Below are 18,541 nucleotides of genomic sequence, written 5' to 3' on the forward strand. Positions count from 1 at the left end.
TTTATCCATGTTATCGATGCTGGCCACACCAAGGACGATATCTATAAAGATAACGAGAAAGATATAGTTCTAAAAATTGTTCTCAATATTTAAGAAGAGAGTCCACACCACAGAGAAACGATATTCTTGGACCGGGTTCGTACAGAAATTGCAAAATGAAATTGCAGGACTTTCAAGGACTTTTCAAGCACTACTTTTTTGCTTTTCAAGGACTAAAATCAGAGATCACAATATCGTTATTATCTTTCAAATTCTAATAAATAAATGAATAAAATGGTACAAATAACATGCAGCACATGCAATGGCTGTGGCAATTTTAACATTTGAAAGGATACTATGCAAAGTTATCAATTTCTTTATTCAAAGTGATTTTTTTTCATGAATATAGGATTAACCTGAAGAGTAAAAGCTTATTCATACACAAATTATGAGCTATATCAAGTTCATGGACACTAGGGGTGTGACAATACATTTAGCTCGTGAGATGAGACAAAATAAAGATACTTAGTTCACTAGAACGAGACAATATTTTAATACTATTTTTAAGAAATTTACAATGACAAAATCTTGGTCTTTTAATCACAAAAAGCAAGACGATGAGCGCCGCAAAACAATGTAGTTGTATTTTGAAATATTTTCACTAATAGAGCCGTAACTAACAATTATTTTGGTAATCAAGTAATCTACTAATTATTTTGACAAATGAGTAATTGATATTTTTAAGAAATAAAAATAGACTCAAGTAAAAAAACAGGCTTTAGTATGACTACATTTATATATAATGACGAGACAATAATAAATTGGATTGAATAAAGTATCAAAACCAAGTAATCACATGGTTTTATAGAACAACACTGTTAAAATACATAAACTAATATGCCTATGCTACATAATACGAACATAACCAACTTAAGTACATTAACTATTATAAGTTTATAACAAATACCTGCACGTTTAAAGCCATATAATTGTAATATTTGGTCACATGCAAACTCAGAGCGAGGGTTTGAACTTTTATTTTGTCGTGATGTAGAACAAATCGCACATAGAAATATGTTGATGTATTCTCCTGTGCTGGCATGGGTTTCTAAAAGATTTACTTTATAAATCTAGTGAGATAACGCACACTGTTTTCCCAGATGAACAAACTCGCAGCATTTGCGGAGGAAGAGTTTGTGTCTCGAGCGGCTGAGATGGAGACGCGCTTCACGCTTGTAAATGATAACAGTACAACACAAAGCGCGTCAGACTTTATACGCGTTCCCAAATGAAACCCAAACAAACAGCGCATGCAATAAAAGACCAAACAATATAATGCAAGCACCATCAAAGGTGTTACCACAAAATCAACTTTATACTGATATCGCGAGACCGCTTTTCACCCCAAGGAGTAATATCGTGAGATTGCGTGCGCCTCGGGCATCTGGGTGAAGTGGCTTTGTATTTAGATGCGCTGCATCGTTAATTTAGCGAGAAAAGATGGTTTTTGTTGAAAACAAAATTAACACCAATTTCATATATACTGCCTTTTAAACATTCAAGTACTTTTCAAGTACCTTTTCATAAATATGGCTGTTTTCAAGGGTTTTCCAGGACTTAAATTTCAAAAAGTCAAATTCAAGCACCTTGTACGAACCTTGCTTGGAATCACTTTCAGAACGATTTTTGACACCCAATCAGAATCCATCCCGCTGTAACGAGCTTGAGAATTTAAAGTGGCAGACGAGCGTGGGCTTAGAATAAACAAATAATATCGTTCGCCGGTGTGAACGGTAATATCGTTATCTTTATAGTTATGTTTATATTTGTCCTTCTTGGTGTGAACGAGGCTTTAATGTATTTTGAAAATATATAAATTAATAATACTATAATAAATATATATTAGGCCTATAATATAAATTTACACTAAACTTGATTTGAAAAAACTCTAAAATTTATTTTTTTAATGAACTATTGTTACTTATTTTAAATGCTATTTTACCATTTTTTTACATGGTCACAGTGTTTGTGACTGGAACGATTTGTTCAAAATGCTGACAGTGGCTTTCAAGTACACTATACTAGTTATTTAACCAATTTGGCATAACAGTGAACACGGCTCTACAGCGTACCAAAATGTGTCACTGAGTTGCTGCGTGAGGATTCTGAGCTGCTGGAAAAATGGTTGCGCCAAATCAGGCCGTTCTTCTGCATGAGTGCGGGTGCAGTCAGGGGAAGAGTTGTGTTAGTCAGAGTCAGTTTACAGTCTTTACTGCAAAGATATTTGTAAACTTAAAAATGGATGCATGTCACATAATAAAACATCAATGCATTTCATCCTTTTAAAGTGTGGCTTAAGTGTCCACTGTATGCAAATTTCTAGTCTCTTTTTGACACTATTCAGATATCTTGATGAATGGTGTTTTTAAGAAAGGAAAGCCTTTGGGGAGTGTGACGAGCTCACCTTTGTGGGGTCAGGCAGGAACGTGGACATTAAGGGGGGACTAGCCTCTGTCAGCATCTCTCTGCTTTCCACCCGCCGGATGCGACCTCGAATCTCTGGGCTGGACTTCCTGAGGATCTGGGAGAGCAAGAAAGAGATAGATAACATAGAAAGACATCTAGGCAGGGGAATGCATTCATGCATACACACACACACACACACACACACACACTACAGAAAACATACAGTCAGGAATGCGTTTGTCTTGGGCCAACAGTATAGTATGCATCTGATTTAACATTAACTTCCATCCATCCACCCATAAGTTTGCCGCACTTTTGTTTTGACCAGTTCATTTTCCTTACTTTTCCAGCTCTGTATGGCTACTTTAAAAGGCTTCTTAAAAAGTTGTTTATTATTATTATTTTATTACCATTTTTATCATAATTTATAAATTATATTTATAAGGCCTTTTAAAGGTGGGGTATGTCATTTTTCAAAAACGCTTTAGAAAACTGAGTCGGGGCCGAGTACCAAAACAAACTTGTAGCCAATCAGCAGTAAGGGGCGTGTCTACTCATGATGTGGAGGAGAGTGCGTTCAGTGCACAGCCGAGCCAAGCGACAGAAAGATATAGAGATGGCGGATAAAAAAACAAAAGAAGAAAACGTTTGCGGAACGATAAGGCAAGAAGTAGGACCCGTGTAAGACTGTAAAAAATATCGGATCAGCTTTCCAGCGCTGGAGAGAATTCAAGGAGCGGAAAGCTTGCGATCAGACACCGAGGTTGCTTTGTTCCTTATTGATAGGTGAGTAATAACACCGTGTCTACACTGCAACAGCTAAACTCTGTCTACACTGGACGCGGCAGCAGTTTTCTGTCGAGATTTGTCGCGCCGTGCAGCATCCAGTGTAGACAGCATCACTGATTATAATGACTTCTATAGTATTTTGTCGCGCCGCTCGCGTCCGGTGTAGACACGGTGCAACATTGGTTTTGCTTTGTTTCACAGAACTAATCGTTGCCTGGGTTGCTTAGGCTACGTATGTGTGGGGCGGAGCTATCAAAATAGGGGCGAGACCCTTTTGAGGTAGGGGCGTGTTTGTTTTGATGATTTCAAATATCAACATTGGCTTCCAGAAATTCCTTACCCCACCTTTAAATCACAATTTTCCTAGTAGTATACAACCTTTTAGGATTATTTATATACTGTTATAGTATATATTTTTTGTTCTAGTAGTTTTTTCTATTTATTATAATAATTATTACTATAAAAGCTCATTTTGAATCAACATTTATTTTTTAAATTTTTACATTTTAAAGTTAGTCATTTTGTGCTTTTGTCATTTTTATTAGTTTTTAAAAACAATCTCTATTAAACTGTTTTTATTTGAATTAGCTTTTATTTTTATTTTCAGTTTCAATTCCAGTTTTAGTAATTTTGTTATGTGCTTTTGTCATTTTTATTAAATGTAAACTAAATTCCGCACACCTGACGACAATAGATAGATGAGTAGGAGACCTTCTTGATCGAGATGGCTTCGTATGTCGAAGTATAATTATTTCAATTTTGATAAAGATTTTTTTCTTCAGATTAGCGGTACAGCTATGGGGTGAACTTTGCCCCAAATTATGCTAATTTGTTTATGGGCTTCTTCGAACATCGTTATGTATTTGATGCTCAAAAAAATAATTTTTGTTCACATATTGTTAAATGGTATAGGTACATTGATGATATATTTTGTATTTTTTTGGGAGATAAAAATGAAGTTGAAGAGTTTGTGTCTATTCTTAATAACTTTGAGGAAGACTTGGAATTTACCTTGGAGTGTAACTCGTTGAGAGTGCATTTCTTAGATATGTGGGTCCAAAGAAATGATGATAAATTGATAATGATTTTGTACATTAAGGACACGGATCATAATACTTTGTTAAGCCTGGTACACACCAAGCCGACGCCGACAAACTAGTGACGATGAAAGCAGACTGCGGGGTCGGCTCACGTCAGAAGCGTCTGGGTCCAAAGTTGCCCTGACACACCAAGCCGACGCTCGACACCCGACGGTCAAGGAGCACGTCTGTTCTGCCTCTTCTCACGCACTGGTTCGCTAGCTGAACAGCCAATCAGATTGATCAGATGGCCCGACTGACGAGCTCCGATGCTGATTCAACATGTTGAATCGGCCGAAAAAAAGCCGAGGGCCAACTTCAGCCAACGGTGTGGAACACACTGAGAAAACTCGTAGGCCGACGAACAAAAACTGCCCGATGGCCGACCGTCGGCTTGGTATGTACTGGGCTTTACTTGCAAAGATTTTTTGGTACATGCTCGTTTTCAGACGCACACTCCTGATTCTCCTCAGAGATTACTTAGCCCTATACCAAATGGTAATTATCGGTGTGGTAATTGCGCTCAGTGCAATAATACATCAAAAACTTATTTTTTTTGTCATCCAAGAACCGGTAAAAAATATAGAATTAACTCTGTTATTACCTGTGTTACTATCCAGTTGACCTAAATCATGTTTCTACCTTACGTTTTTGTGCTATTGAAAGGGTTAATGTGCCAAAATACATTGTTCACAAAAATAACATTTTACTAATAAATAAAATGTAATAATTTTTTGAAAAAAATATTTCTATTTAGCTTTATTTGTACTTCAGTTTATTAATTTTAGTACTTAAATTTAAAAACTTTTTTTTAGTTAGTTGGCCAAGGCAATTTTTCTCATTTTTAATTAAGTTTTTTGATCTTAGATCTTAGATATAACTTCATATATTTATATACCTAGCATTTAATTACATTACACTTCATTTAACAAAAACATTTTAGTTTTAACAATCGCAACACTGATTCCCTGATATTTCCAGGTTTTTCTTAACCATAGAAACCCTAATAATGATATTTGCTATTAATATTTGATATTAGAGAATAATAGTATCTATTCAGTAAATATATAGTGATAAAGAATGTTGTAGTTCCAACATCTAACAGAAGGGGGCAGAAGTGGCTGCTTTTTTGCATTTACAGATGCACTTAATGTTAATCTGTTTTTGGAAAGCATGAAATCCATGTGATTCTCCATGTAAACCCATTACCGTGCACTTCCTGGATTTACACCATGTAATGCGTGCCTGGCAAGTGTGTGCTAATGTCTTGTTCTCAATGTGAAAATGTATTTCCCTGCTGGCTCGACCTCTGCTGTCTTTCCTTGAGCTGACTTTGTGCTGATCTAGGCAAGTGTGAGGGATGCCGTCGCAGCAAGTACGTTTAAGTGTGTAGATGTCAATGCATGTGCAAGCAGTTCACCAATCACTGTGAAAGATGCATTATCCATATGTGTCTTCAGGCATAATAAACAGCCCACAATGTTTTGGAATTAGTATGCATGCATGTGTGTGGAACTATGTACATCCTCTCTGATATCTCCAGGTTTTCCATGGCAGTGGGAACCCTATAGATATGTTAAATGTGTGCATGTGTGCTCTAACCTCCTCTGGCATGACTGGCTCAGAGGAGCGACTAATGGCCGACACCCGCTGGCGATCGAGCGGCTCGTCCGTTTCGTTATCTGTGCAAGTCCCGCCCTCGTCTGCCGTGTCGTCGTAGTCACTGGTCAGCCGGCTGTCCATGCTGAGATAGTCAGCGCTCATGGCCGAGAGATACGACATGCGGTCGTCGTGAACGTCAAGGTCCCCCTCCGTCCCGTCCAGCTAAAAGAGACACATGATGGATCTTGTGTACAGAGAGGAGTGAAAACAAAAAAACACAAAAACAAAACAGAACGAAAGCTGTAGAGCACCACCGAAGAATGATGAACAGTAAAAGCACAGAAAACAGGAGGAATGACTATCATGATTTTCAGAAAAGGAAAGCATGCATTAGTAGGTCAACTATGGGTTTGACTAAAGAAAACATTCAGGAATACTGGGAAAGATAAAGTGGGAAAATGTGAATGAAGGAGTCTTAAAGTAAAGAGATGCTGTAAAATGTTGCATTAAAGTCAACATGAAATCAAAATTATTTTTTTTTAATGCACATTTTAATGCCAAAAAGTGGCCCTGGACTTTTTGGCACAGAGAGGCCCACCAAACCCAGTCCGCAACACACCATAAATGACTGCCATATTTCTTTACATTATAATTTGTATAATGAGTATATGACAAATAGTAAATGATTTTTAAGTATTTTTACGAGGGACAGTTTAATATCACTAAAGTTAAAAACCTATATTATCAGTTCATATGACACAATGCTCTGGGATCGTCTATGTTTTTATAATAATGTTTTTATGGGCCTTTCTATTGGTCATCATATACAGTATTTGTCCTTTTGCAGGAGCTTGACATCTATCATTTTAAGGAATAGAGCTCTAATTGTGGAAAAGAGTATACAAATTATTTTGATAATGAAAAATACAGTAAACAGTACTGTGAAATATATAATGTTACAATTTAAAATATCAGTTTTTTATGCAAATATATAGTAAAATAATTTACTTCTGCAATCAAAGATGAATTTTCAGCATTATTACTCAGTGTCACATGATTCTTCAGAAATCATTCTAATATGCTGATTTGCTGCTCAAGAAACATTTCTGATAATTATGAATGTTGAAAACTGTTGTGCTGTTACATATTTTTGTGGAAAATGTGATCCCATTCAGTCTTAAAAAATATAAATATATATTTTTCTTCAACAAGGTTGCATTAAATTGATTTAAGTGACAGTAAAGATATTTATACTTATTACGAAGTCCCTATATTTCAAATTAATGCTGTTCTTTAACTGAGAACCATTATACCAATAATAAAGACCATTATTAATAATTGATCACAAATAATAACTGATAATAATTAAGCAGCATTAAAAGGATTTCTGAAGGGATACTGAAAACCGGAGTAATGATGATGAAAATTCAGCTTTGATCACAGAAATAAATTACATTTTAAAATGTCCTAAACCACTATTTTAGGTGCAATATTTCATAATATTATTGGTTTTTACTGTATTTTTGATCAAATAAATAAATAAAAAGCCTTAATGATTTCATACTATTAACCACCTAAAATAATGCATGTGTGAATTAATAAGCAAATTATATGTTTATTAGGCCTATAATATAAATCACTTTCCAATGCACAGCACTCGAAAGCACAAGTCCTCAGATTTACATTGTTCTAGAGTAAGATCGAGAATGATTTTTATAGATTTTTAAACATTTTCTTAGACACGTGAAATCACGGAAGAAAGCCTATAGAGATATACATTAACTCTTATCTCATGTCTGCTGAAAACTGCTATATTATGTAGGCTAGGCTACATTGTGACGAATAACGTAAATGGCATTAAAATCTGAGAAATTTGAAAAGGCCAGTAGTAGTTTGCATGCGTGAAAATTTATTTCTTTAGTTTAACAATTTTTTTAATCGTAAACGGTTGGCAAATATCGCTGAATTGTCATGTTTAGCTGCTTACCTCAGTTTGCATTCAAATCGCACGCAGCTCAGCGTCTGTGAACAGTAAATCCTGCCTTCCTTTGATTGGCTGTTTCAAACATTTTGACATTGACGAGCGCTTTTGAGCCGCTGCACTGAGCCAGAGCACGTTATATTAATTAGAATTTTTTAAATCAAATGGGCCACGAGGGCCATTCGTCTGGGCCGATGGAAGGATAGCCTATATGTACATTTACTATGATTCATTTTTTATATATATATTTACGCAACGGTCCGGCCCACATTGTACAGCGGCCCACCGGGAAAACTCCCCGTGCTCCAGATGGCCAGTCCGCCACTGTGTACTGTACATGATTCATCATGTTAATGTTTTAGATAAATTTGATTATACTGTCATTTAATATTTCTTATTTATACAAGATGAAAACAAATGTTTTTTTTTTGTTGTTGTTGTTAGGGCTGGGTATCGAGTTTGATACTTTTTAGGCACCGACCAAATTGCCTCGATACCACCGAGTATCGTAAAACATCTTGTCGTTCGGTCCAAAATTTCGATACCTAAGGGGTTAATCTCATTAACGTCAGTGAGCCAATAAGCCTGCAGCACTAGGTGTGTTCGACTAGAAACGACGCGGTGCAGATTGATCAGTGTTTGACATCCGCGAGAGCAATTCGAAAGCGTACAGAGCAGTCTGCTCTCACTATCGCAAGGTTTTGTTTACTACACACAGACTGAAGCGCGCGTGACCCTTGCGGTCTCACTAAATGAGGACATAAATACATGAACAACATCTCCAGAACTGCGCTGAGAGTCACTTCATGAGCATTTTACCATTTGCTTTGAGTAAAACTAGCGTCATATCATATACACACAGAACTGTAAAGGTATTCACGGTAACCCGTCAAAATAAATGTTTGGTTTAACTTGGAAGACACTGCGGCAGAAATATATTACTATTATTCAGCAGAATGTACATACTGCTACTACTAGGCTACCATTAAAATTATTAAAACTTAATTTTTTTTTAAGTAATGATCACACATCTCCATGCTTTAATTTTATTTGTAAACCCCCTTTGTTTGCCAAAATAAATAAAGTTAGATTTTCAATAATCTAAAGATAAATGAAATGAATGTTTTATGCTTTCATTTGAAAACCAGATACAGAAGACAGAATTTCTGAGGAAAAACAAAACATTTCATAAGGCTATTTTAAGAATAAATTTGAATAAAAGTTGTTTTTATGTATTCAAATAATTAGACATAATACTACAACAAAGAATTTAATAACAATAAAACATGGTGAAAGAAAATAAAACACCCACTTATGAAAGTGGATAAAGATTTTCAATTTCTTGAAGTCTTTAATAACCTAGAATAAATGAATAGAAATGATGATTCTGTCTGAGCTATGCATTTTAAAACAAACACGCACTAGTGTAAATGTAGCCTAACTGATGTGTAAACTGAAAACTATTTGCACTGATTTATTGTGTTGGATATATTTTGTTCCTTTGTGCAGTGGCTCAGGAGATGAGGCTGTATAAATGTCAAGCTGAAAAAATAAAACCAAAGTTTTTTTGAGATATTATAATCTTTTTAAACCTTATTTCATAAAATTGTTATCGAAAAAGTATCGTTCAGGAACCGTTATCGAACTCAAGGTATCGGCATCGAAAATGTTTGAACGACACCCAGCCCTAGTTGTTTTGTCTTATGTGTAATGTAAATATGTAAATAAATAATATTATAATATTTATGTATTATTCATGCATTTAATATTATTACTATAAGCTGTATTTTAATATATAATTTATTATATCAGCATTATACTTTTTATGAAAATTACCTTTTATATAATAGCAATAACATTATGTTTAATTAAAGCTGCAGTCCGTAACTTTTTTGGTTAAAAATGATCCAAAAACAATACTTGAGCAAGTACATCTATCGTGTTCAAAACTATCGCCTTACTTTAGCCCGATTCACAACGGTTAGCTTATAATAATGTTTTCTAATTTGAGTGGTACGGGTAGGTTTTCGTGGGAAATTGGAGCATGGTACTGCGTCATTACGTTACGTCTGTAAACATGAAGAAGTTGTCCCGGCTACTAGGCTTTCACATGTGAGGATCCTGCAGGTGGCGGCTCGTTTATAGCCTTTTCTCACAGCAGCTGGAATAATTAAATGTATCATTTTGATGGCGGATTGTAATCTAGAAAGAATTATGTGTTTATGAAACGCATGCGAATGAAATTAAATTATATTCCAGTTTTAAATGTGCTTCTGATTACAGATAGCCTGGGATTACACGAGATTTGTATTTTAAAGAAAACCAGTTCGAAGGGAGCCTAGTTTGCTTTTTGGGTTAAAAGAATTTCTTAATATTAAATTCGAATGGTATGACAATAGAGATTGAGACAATAGAGACTGTACAGAAATTGAAATCTACACGCTAATACACACTATACTCATCGTCACGCAATGCTGATGTTGTTAACATTAATCATTTAAGAATGAAGTATAAATAATAATAATTTGCATGGTTTGATGTGATATGAGCTAACCCATTGGTCACCATTGGTAGCGCAATCTATTGTAATGCTTTTTTCCTCAGTTGGTCAGAACAAATGTGGCAGACACTGTTCAGATAACAATATGCGGTGAAAATTCTTATTTGGGTCACATATTCCAAGACGTAGGCTAGAATCTGTGATTACTAAGTATAGGATTCACACCGGTGCAGTGACTGACAGCTACACATTCACCTCAAAACATTAGATTCATCCGCGCTGGAGCTGTGCAAGAGTACAACCCCACGCACGGAAGATAATTCTGCAAGTAACTACAATTCCAGGTTTCAAACAGAGATGGCGACGAAGAGGCAAAACTTATGGACTGCAGCTTTAATATTAGAATAATCTTGAAAACACAAAGCCTGCATCTCTGTTTTTAATTATTTACATTTATTCAGTTAGCATATGCATTTATCCAATGTGACATACAACTGGGGAATACAGCGATTTCAATGATGTCCCAGCTTGCATTTCTTCTCATTTTAGATTCGGTTTAACTCAGAAATACATAAGATGCCAGAAGCAAAATGGTTTGTAAAGAGTTTTTCATGTTGACTTTAACAGAAGGTTTTGTTTCAGAGTGGATAGAAGGTGGTGGAGAACTATATCGTCCATTGTTTTTACCTTCCCCTCTGAGACCCACACAGCGTGGGTCTGCTGGTCTCGTATGGCCTCCTTCAAACTGCCGTACCAGGCATCATTAGCCGAGTTCAGATCGATAACAGCTAACAGACCGATGGGGGAGGGGCAGAGAGAGAGAGAGAGAGGAAATCAAAACAATTTGATTTGGGTCAGCTGTTCTCTAGGTTCAACTTGATCTACATCTCACTGTGTTTCCATCAGCTGCTTTAATCACTTGGAGATTTTCGAATTGGAATCTGTGTCAAAGTCAGTTTATATTGATATGTGCCAATCACAATATATGATAGCTTCTCTTTACTGCGCTTCCCCACAATTCAGTTTATAAGCATTTCAATTAACACAATCATTTTATAATCTATTTTTATATTTTATAAAAACTGTACATGCTACCCAAGCAAAACGAGCTTCTATAATGCAAGGATCTTTAATTAAAATAAGCAAATAATCAAATAATTTGAATTTAAGCTAATTATAAGACTTCAATGATCCAGAACAATATAGGGTTGAGAAAATAATGATTGATTTTTTTAATGAGGTGTCTGGACCCCCAGGACTGACCGGTAAACAGGTGTGAGCAGGTTTTCCTGAGCTTCAGAGCCTGGTCGTAGAGTTTGCGGGCACTGCGGTTGGAGCTGGGGATGATCCTCTGTCTCAACGCCTTCACCCCATGTTTGCTGTCTGGGCTGAAGAAGATGACTATAGGGTACCACTGCGTGTAGTTTAGGGTGTCCACAGCTTTAGGGGTGACGTCCAGGAGAGCGTGCTTGTCCTGCATCAATGACAGAATTGGTCACTGTTCAGTATTGGTCAAATGTACAAACATTTAAGTCAAACAAAAGAATGCAATAAGTTTTGATTATTAATTTGTGTGCATACACATCTACCTGTTCAATGATCTGTCGAATAGTGTTGAGGCGAACCACCCCGGAGGATTTCTCCGACCCCGCATCTTTGGGTTCTGTTTCTGATGTGCCATTGAACAAAAAAAGGATCAAAGTAGGTTTAGGTTTCAAATCAAACTGCAAATAAGAATACTTACTTACCATGCACAATGCAAAACAAAAGACACATTTTTTTTTCAATGTGAGCTAAAGCTCTGGATGCTGTTACACTATAGACTTTATCATTCATTCGCCCCTATTCATATGCATGGAAAGTTTATAAACATGGAGAAGCAGGTATGCAAGAATATGCATTTAATTATTATTATTATCATCATCTATATATATATTTTTTGTATTTCTAATATATATTTTTATATATAATATCAGCTAGTTTTTATATTATAAATTATAGAAGTACTTCATAACAAGGACTGACCCCCCCCCCAAAAAAAATCCTCCATATAATTATATAAATATGTAATGCAATATATAAATAGAATTTTATAAAATACCCTTTATATAAAAGCAATAATATGCATTGTTATCATGCTAATTATTATTATTATTATTATAATTTTGAAAATATAAACAATGTGCTGCATCTCTCTACTTTTGATGATTTATATTAATATTTATTCATTTAGCAGATATATGTATAGCAAAAACGTTAATTGGCTGTCTGAAACTCTCATTCACATGAGTTTAAAATATGCAAACTGTAATGTATTGTTATATAATTCATGTAAAATGTAATTTTTTATATTTTTATAAAACGAATAGCATGACATCATATTATTTTGCTAATATTAATTACAGAGTCTAAAGCAATTTTGCATGCTTAAAATCCAGTGTGAGCATCCCTTCGGACATTACTGATGATATGGCAGAGACAGCAGAATAAACTCACTGGCAATTACAAACTCATCTGGAAGCTCCGCGGCCAGTTTTTCACTGGCAGCATCAGCGATTGGTCCAAACAGCACAACCGGCCTTCGGAATCCAGCTATGGGAGAAGACAAGGCTTACAATCAGGATTTCACAGCAGAGGTAATCTGTTTTAGCCTGACTAAATTACAAAATGGTTTATATTAATGGTAATGAACGCTCTTTTAGTCATGTAAAAAGGGTTTAAAGAGGATTAAAGAAGAGTCAGAAGAGTCTTGACTGATGATTCAAAACAGCCTTTTTCAAATTCTTGACTGTGGTTTTTGTCACATAAATCATGATGATCTTATTGGGTAATTTTTCTTGAACAGTGTGAAGGGAGCAATCTCTCTCTGTGATGATCCCATTTTTCAAACGTATTAAAAATTTCTCAGCTGTCTGTGTGGGTATGCAGAGACTTTCATTAGCGGTATTAGGCCAGTCCGCTCAGAGATGTGACTAATGTTGTGTGCAAGCAGCCATCGCGTTATTGAAACTGTTTATTGTGTAAATGTTACAGGTACCATGGTAAGTGAATTACGATGTTTGTCATCCATTGCATCAGTTGTTTGTGATGCATTTACCTTATAGTTTCTTTTTCTGGCTGCTTTCTGATTACACACACATGTTGGTATTGGTGGTTTATTTGTGGCGTATTTTCTATTGCGCTACACCAATCCTACACATAAACATACCCCTTACAGAAAACTTTATGCATTATTAGATTTTCAAAAAAACATAACTTAGTATATTTTTTAAGCCTTCTGAATTACGGGGACATAGGCAGTGTTCTCATAAACCATCCAAACCAGTACACGCACACACACACACGCACACACACACACGCACGCACGCACGCACGCGCACACACACGCACACACACACAGGTTTGGAATAATTAAGACTTTTTAATGTTGTCAAAAGAATTATCTTGTTATTTTATTATCTTAATATCGTCAGTTGAAAGCAGTTTTTGCTATAATATTTAAGTTGTGGTACATTACCTTTCAAAATTTTGCTGTAAAATTTACAAAAAAGAAGAAATGAATAATTTATTTTAGCCAGGACGCTTAATTTAAATGGATCATAGGAGACAGTGAAGACATTTATTATATTACAAAAGTTTATTTATTTATTTTTAAATTTCAAATAAATGTTGTTCTATTGTATTTTCTATTCAGAGAATCCTGAAAAAAAATTTAACGATTTCCACAAAACCATTAAGCAGCAAAAATGGTTTTCAACATTGATAATAATTAGAATCATTATTAATAACTGTGTACCAATAATAATTAAGCTCTAAATCAGCATATTAGAATGATTTCTGAAGGATCATGTGACACTGAAGACTGGAGTAATGATGCTGGAAATTCAGTTTTGCCAAAATTATAAATTATACATTATAAAATATATTCAAATAAAATTGTTACTTTAAACAGTAATAATGTTTCACAGTATAAATTTTTTTTATCAAATAAATGCAAATAAATGCTATTGTTAGCATGAATTTTACCCCCCCTCCCTAAAATTTAATAATAAATGACTAATGTTTACTACTATTTGATTAATTCACAGTATCTTTTTTTCCTTAACCGTTAATAATCTTGAAACACGCTGCCTATAATTAGAAAATCACACTGAATTGTTAAATACACTTAGTTTTTGTCATACTTTCTATTTTGGTTTGTAGCACCCACCTTCTCTCAGCACCACCCTCTCATAGGCAGGGAAGCGGGTGGAGACGGCCGCAGAATTTTCCTCTCGGCTCTTTCGCACATCTTTCTTCTTGGCTGCCCTCTGACCACGTAGCCTCCAGAAGTCGGCCCTGTCACTTCCTGGGCCCTTATGTGTGTTCTGGACGTTTGCCATCTGCTCGGCTCTGATCAGCACAGGAGCAGGGGTTATACAGCAGCAGGGTTATGCAAAGAAAGCGATAGATCATTATAGAGCAGTGGTAGAAGCAGAGTCCGCTTGCTCTCCAATATAAATACAAATTCATATTCTATTTGATGTTTGTGCCGTTTCTGACTTAAAGGCTTAAATACTATTTATCTTTTAATCTCATGCAAAAATTGTCCACCCTTCTCCGTTCTCACCTGCTCTTGTTGGGAATGATGCCCTTCTCCAGCAGCTGGTTGTCTTTGCCCAAGCGGATGGCCAGCCAGTTTCCCAGCTTGCCATCATATAAGGTGTCCACCACCTTGAAGATCTCTCCACGGGAGAAGGCGAGACAGTGAGGCAGCTCTTTCTCATACTCAAAATGAGTCCGGATGAAAAATGAGTCCCCGCGACCGGACACCAAGATGTCTTCATAAACTAGGACACAAAACAGAAACATAAGCTCCCAAACATGTCTCAGACGTAACTGGCAGAGCACGATGCAAGCAATGTCAATGTTCTGGGGTCAGCTGAAAATGCATTTCAATTTTGTGTGCAATATGCATCAGAAGGTTGAGACTGAGATGTGAAACAAGACTGCTATTATTTATAAAAACAAATAAATAGATCAAAAATGCTTTAAATAAATAATTACAAAATTAAATAGATAAAGATCAAATATAATAATAGAACAATAAATATCAGGTAAATAAATAAATGAAATCATAAAATAAATATAAAATACAAATAAATAAAATGCATAATTACAATTAAATAATCTAAAAGGACTGTAAAAATATTTTAAAATAAATAAAAATAAACAGATAAAATAAAAAATAAGTAGACAATATGCATAAATGTATAAAAATTTAATTAAAATAAATGAATAAACATACTATATATATTTTGTAAAAATTATATATAATATTTATTAATTGCTGTAAGAGATTTTCAGTCAATCAATCTATTAAATAGGTGTATTATTTTATTATTTATTTTAGATGTAAATTTTACATAGGTGACATTAAAATTTAATTCACCACTCTAATTCAATAATTTATCACAATATGATGTACGTTTTCCATGGTTGATGTCATTTTATTATTTGTGAAGTGCTGAAACTGTCAATGAATAGAAAACTTCAGTGCCAAGGATAAAAGTTCCAGCAGTCAGATTTCCTGTAGCGGTGCCGTCACCCTCTTGATTAAAGCTCTGACACTACATCTGTCTCGGCTCAGACCAAATGAGCTTCAACCCCTGACAGCGCCAGACCTCACTTTCCCACGAGACACCCACCCAGAGGAGATAGGAGTAAGAGAAATAGAGATGAAGACAGGGAGAGAGAGCGATAGAGGGATGTCATGACAGTAGAAAAAGAGGGATAGAGCAGAGAGAGCCGTGTCAGTGCTGACAGCAGAGGTCAGAGCTGATGTCCTGCTGTCTTGTGATGGGGTTAGGAACTTGTTTTTGGTTTCTGGACTCCAAATCCAATAGCCTTCGACAGAAGTTTCTTTATCAGGATTGCACCAGTTAACATCAGCATGGGGTTTTCATGTGAGGCATTTAGTTCCACACACAACAGGCAAGAGAAAGCAAAGCTCACAAACATGAAAATCTGGATTTTGGCATGTTTACGCATGTGAGCACATGACCACACTTGACACGGCAGCCCCTGGAAGAGCCAAAACTGGCTACGACTGGTTTTGTAGTGATGAGCAAGAAGCCGAGGCCTCTCGACAGGCTCTGTGTGTACAGGGGGAGGGGAAGAGCGAAGACAGCGCTTCCGGGCACATTCACACATACACTGATGTAATATTGGTAGCTAGTTCTCCCACTGGATGCTATAATGTAGGGGTTTTTAAATATGACTCCCAAAATATGACAATCCTATTGCAAAAGACCCTCTTCCTAAAATAATGGTAGCTAAATATTTTAAGACTCGTTTATACTGTGTGAGAAAACATGGTGAGATATGACAACGTTATATAGGAATAAAATAACCAGCATTTACATGTATTGGAGACTGTACTAAATCCATTATTATTATTATTATTATTATTATTTAAAAATAAAAAATAAATAGATAATAAATCAATAAAAACAATATGTAATTATAATAAAAACAAAAGGTGTTGTAAAAATACACAGATAAAAAAAATGGATACAAATAAATAAATATAAATAAAATATAAAACAATATATTGTAAACAAATAAAAACTTAGATACAAAAAAATAACGAATAGATACATAGTAAACAAATTAATTAATATGTAATTATAATAAAAAATGTGTTGTAAACAAATGAACAATAAATAAATAGAAAATAAATATATAAATATATAATACAATAAATAAAATATGATATGTAATTATAATCAAAACAAAAGGTGTTGTAAATAACAAACAAACAGATTAAATAAAATAAAATACAAAATAATAAAATACAAAACATTGTAAACAAATAAAAATTAAATAGATAAAAAATGAACAGACACATTAATTAATATGTAATTATAAAAAAAATGTGTTGTAAACAAATAGATAGATAAATATCAATTAATAGAAAATAAATAAATAAAAATAAAATGTAATTATAATAAAAACAGGTGTTGTAAAAAATACAGATTAAAAAATAAATAAATCATTATGCAATATAATAAAAACAAAAGGTGCTATAGACAAACAAACAATAAGTAGATAACTAATAAATGGATAATACATAAATAAAATGTAATTATAATGAAAACAAAAGGTGTTGTAAATGACAAATAGGATAAATAAATAAATAAAATAATTCAGTGTTTCTGTGTTCCCTGAGGTGAAGCGAGGGGCAGTTTTGTGTGTTTAATATGTGTGGTGTGAGCGAGGCTCGTGTTCTCTTGCTCTCACCCTCAGTTTTATTCTGTGCCAAAATGGTCACGACCTCACCCCGCGGGATCTCCAGCAGGAACAGCACGGCCTCCTCTCGCACAATGCCCCGAAAGTCAACGTTATTCACCTTTAGGGAGAGAAAGATAACACAAATACAGTTGAAAAGGAAATGTGGCAAATGCAAATCAAATTCAAAGCATGTTGTTCTCTCCTCCTAAAGGGGTCATTACATGGAAAACTGTACTGCTATGTTGACGTAATGTTGTCTTAAAGCGCCCTCCCTCTCCAGTCCACCCAGGCTATTTCTGAAAACTATGATGACTACATAATAAGCATAAAGTTACATAATGATAAGAGTGGTCATTTACATACAGAGATTTAATGATACAGTAACAAAAAGGCTTGTTTATTATAAAGTCAAAAACAAGATGACCCAAAATGATCAGAACAAGAAAATTAGTAAATAATTCAGCTAAAGCCAACAGAACTGTTGTTTATGTACCTTCATAATCTGATCCCCCACACGGAGACCTTCTTCTTCAGCCGGACTGCCCTCCTGAACTCCTGCTATGAATATTCCCACATCATTTCCTCCAGCCAACCTCAAGCCAACACTCTCTTCTTTCTGAAAGCTCACCATCACTGTGTTGGGCCTTAAAAAGAGAGACGGAGTTAGGTATTTGCTAACATCTTAGCTGTAAAACTGAGAGACAGTTTTCCCGTGACATCACTTCAGAAAGCACAACACACCAATGACAATTTACAAAATTATTTGAATAGACCTTCATAAAAAAAAAAATAATAATTTAAAAAGTCAATATACCATTGCATAATGTGTGCATATAAATATATAATAAATTTGAAATTAAATATTGAATTTAA

The 18,541-nt window shown here is 34.9% G+C and overlaps 1 protein-coding gene across 3 annotated transcripts in view; it reads right to left on the bottom strand.

The window, feature by feature from the left end:
• The window catches only part of LOC306848473 (tight junction protein 2-like), a 77,367-nt gene that overhangs the window by 4,693 nt on the left and 54,133 nt on the right, over positions 1-18,541 (bottom strand). For all 3 annotated transcript variants that reach the window (XM_079383039.1, XM_079383040.1, XM_079383038.1), the window contains exons 11-20: positions 18,162-18,312; positions 17,678-17,786; positions 15,006-15,225; positions 14,607-14,788; positions 12,893-12,988; positions 11,986-12,065; positions 11,660-11,870; positions 11,084-11,184; positions 5,916-6,137; positions 2,444-2,560 (exon numbers count right to left, since the gene is read on the bottom strand). In XM_079383039.1, coding sequence (XP_079239165.1) covers positions 2,444-2,560; positions 5,916-6,137; positions 11,084-11,184; positions 11,660-11,870; positions 11,986-12,065; positions 12,893-12,988; positions 14,607-14,788; positions 15,006-15,225; positions 17,678-17,786; positions 18,162-18,312 — 1,489 coding nt within the window. The remainder of the gene's footprint in view (positions 1-2,443; positions 2,561-5,915; positions 6,138-11,083; positions 11,185-11,659; positions 11,871-11,985; positions 12,066-12,892; positions 12,989-14,606; positions 14,789-15,005; positions 15,226-17,677; positions 17,787-18,161; positions 18,313-18,541) is intronic.

This window comes from Barbus barbus (assembly GCF_936440315.1).
Source record: "Barbus barbus genome assembly, chromosome: 28".
In the NCBI taxonomy this organism is placed as follows: domain Eukaryota; kingdom Metazoa; phylum Chordata; class Actinopteri; order Cypriniformes; family Cyprinidae; genus Barbus; species Barbus barbus.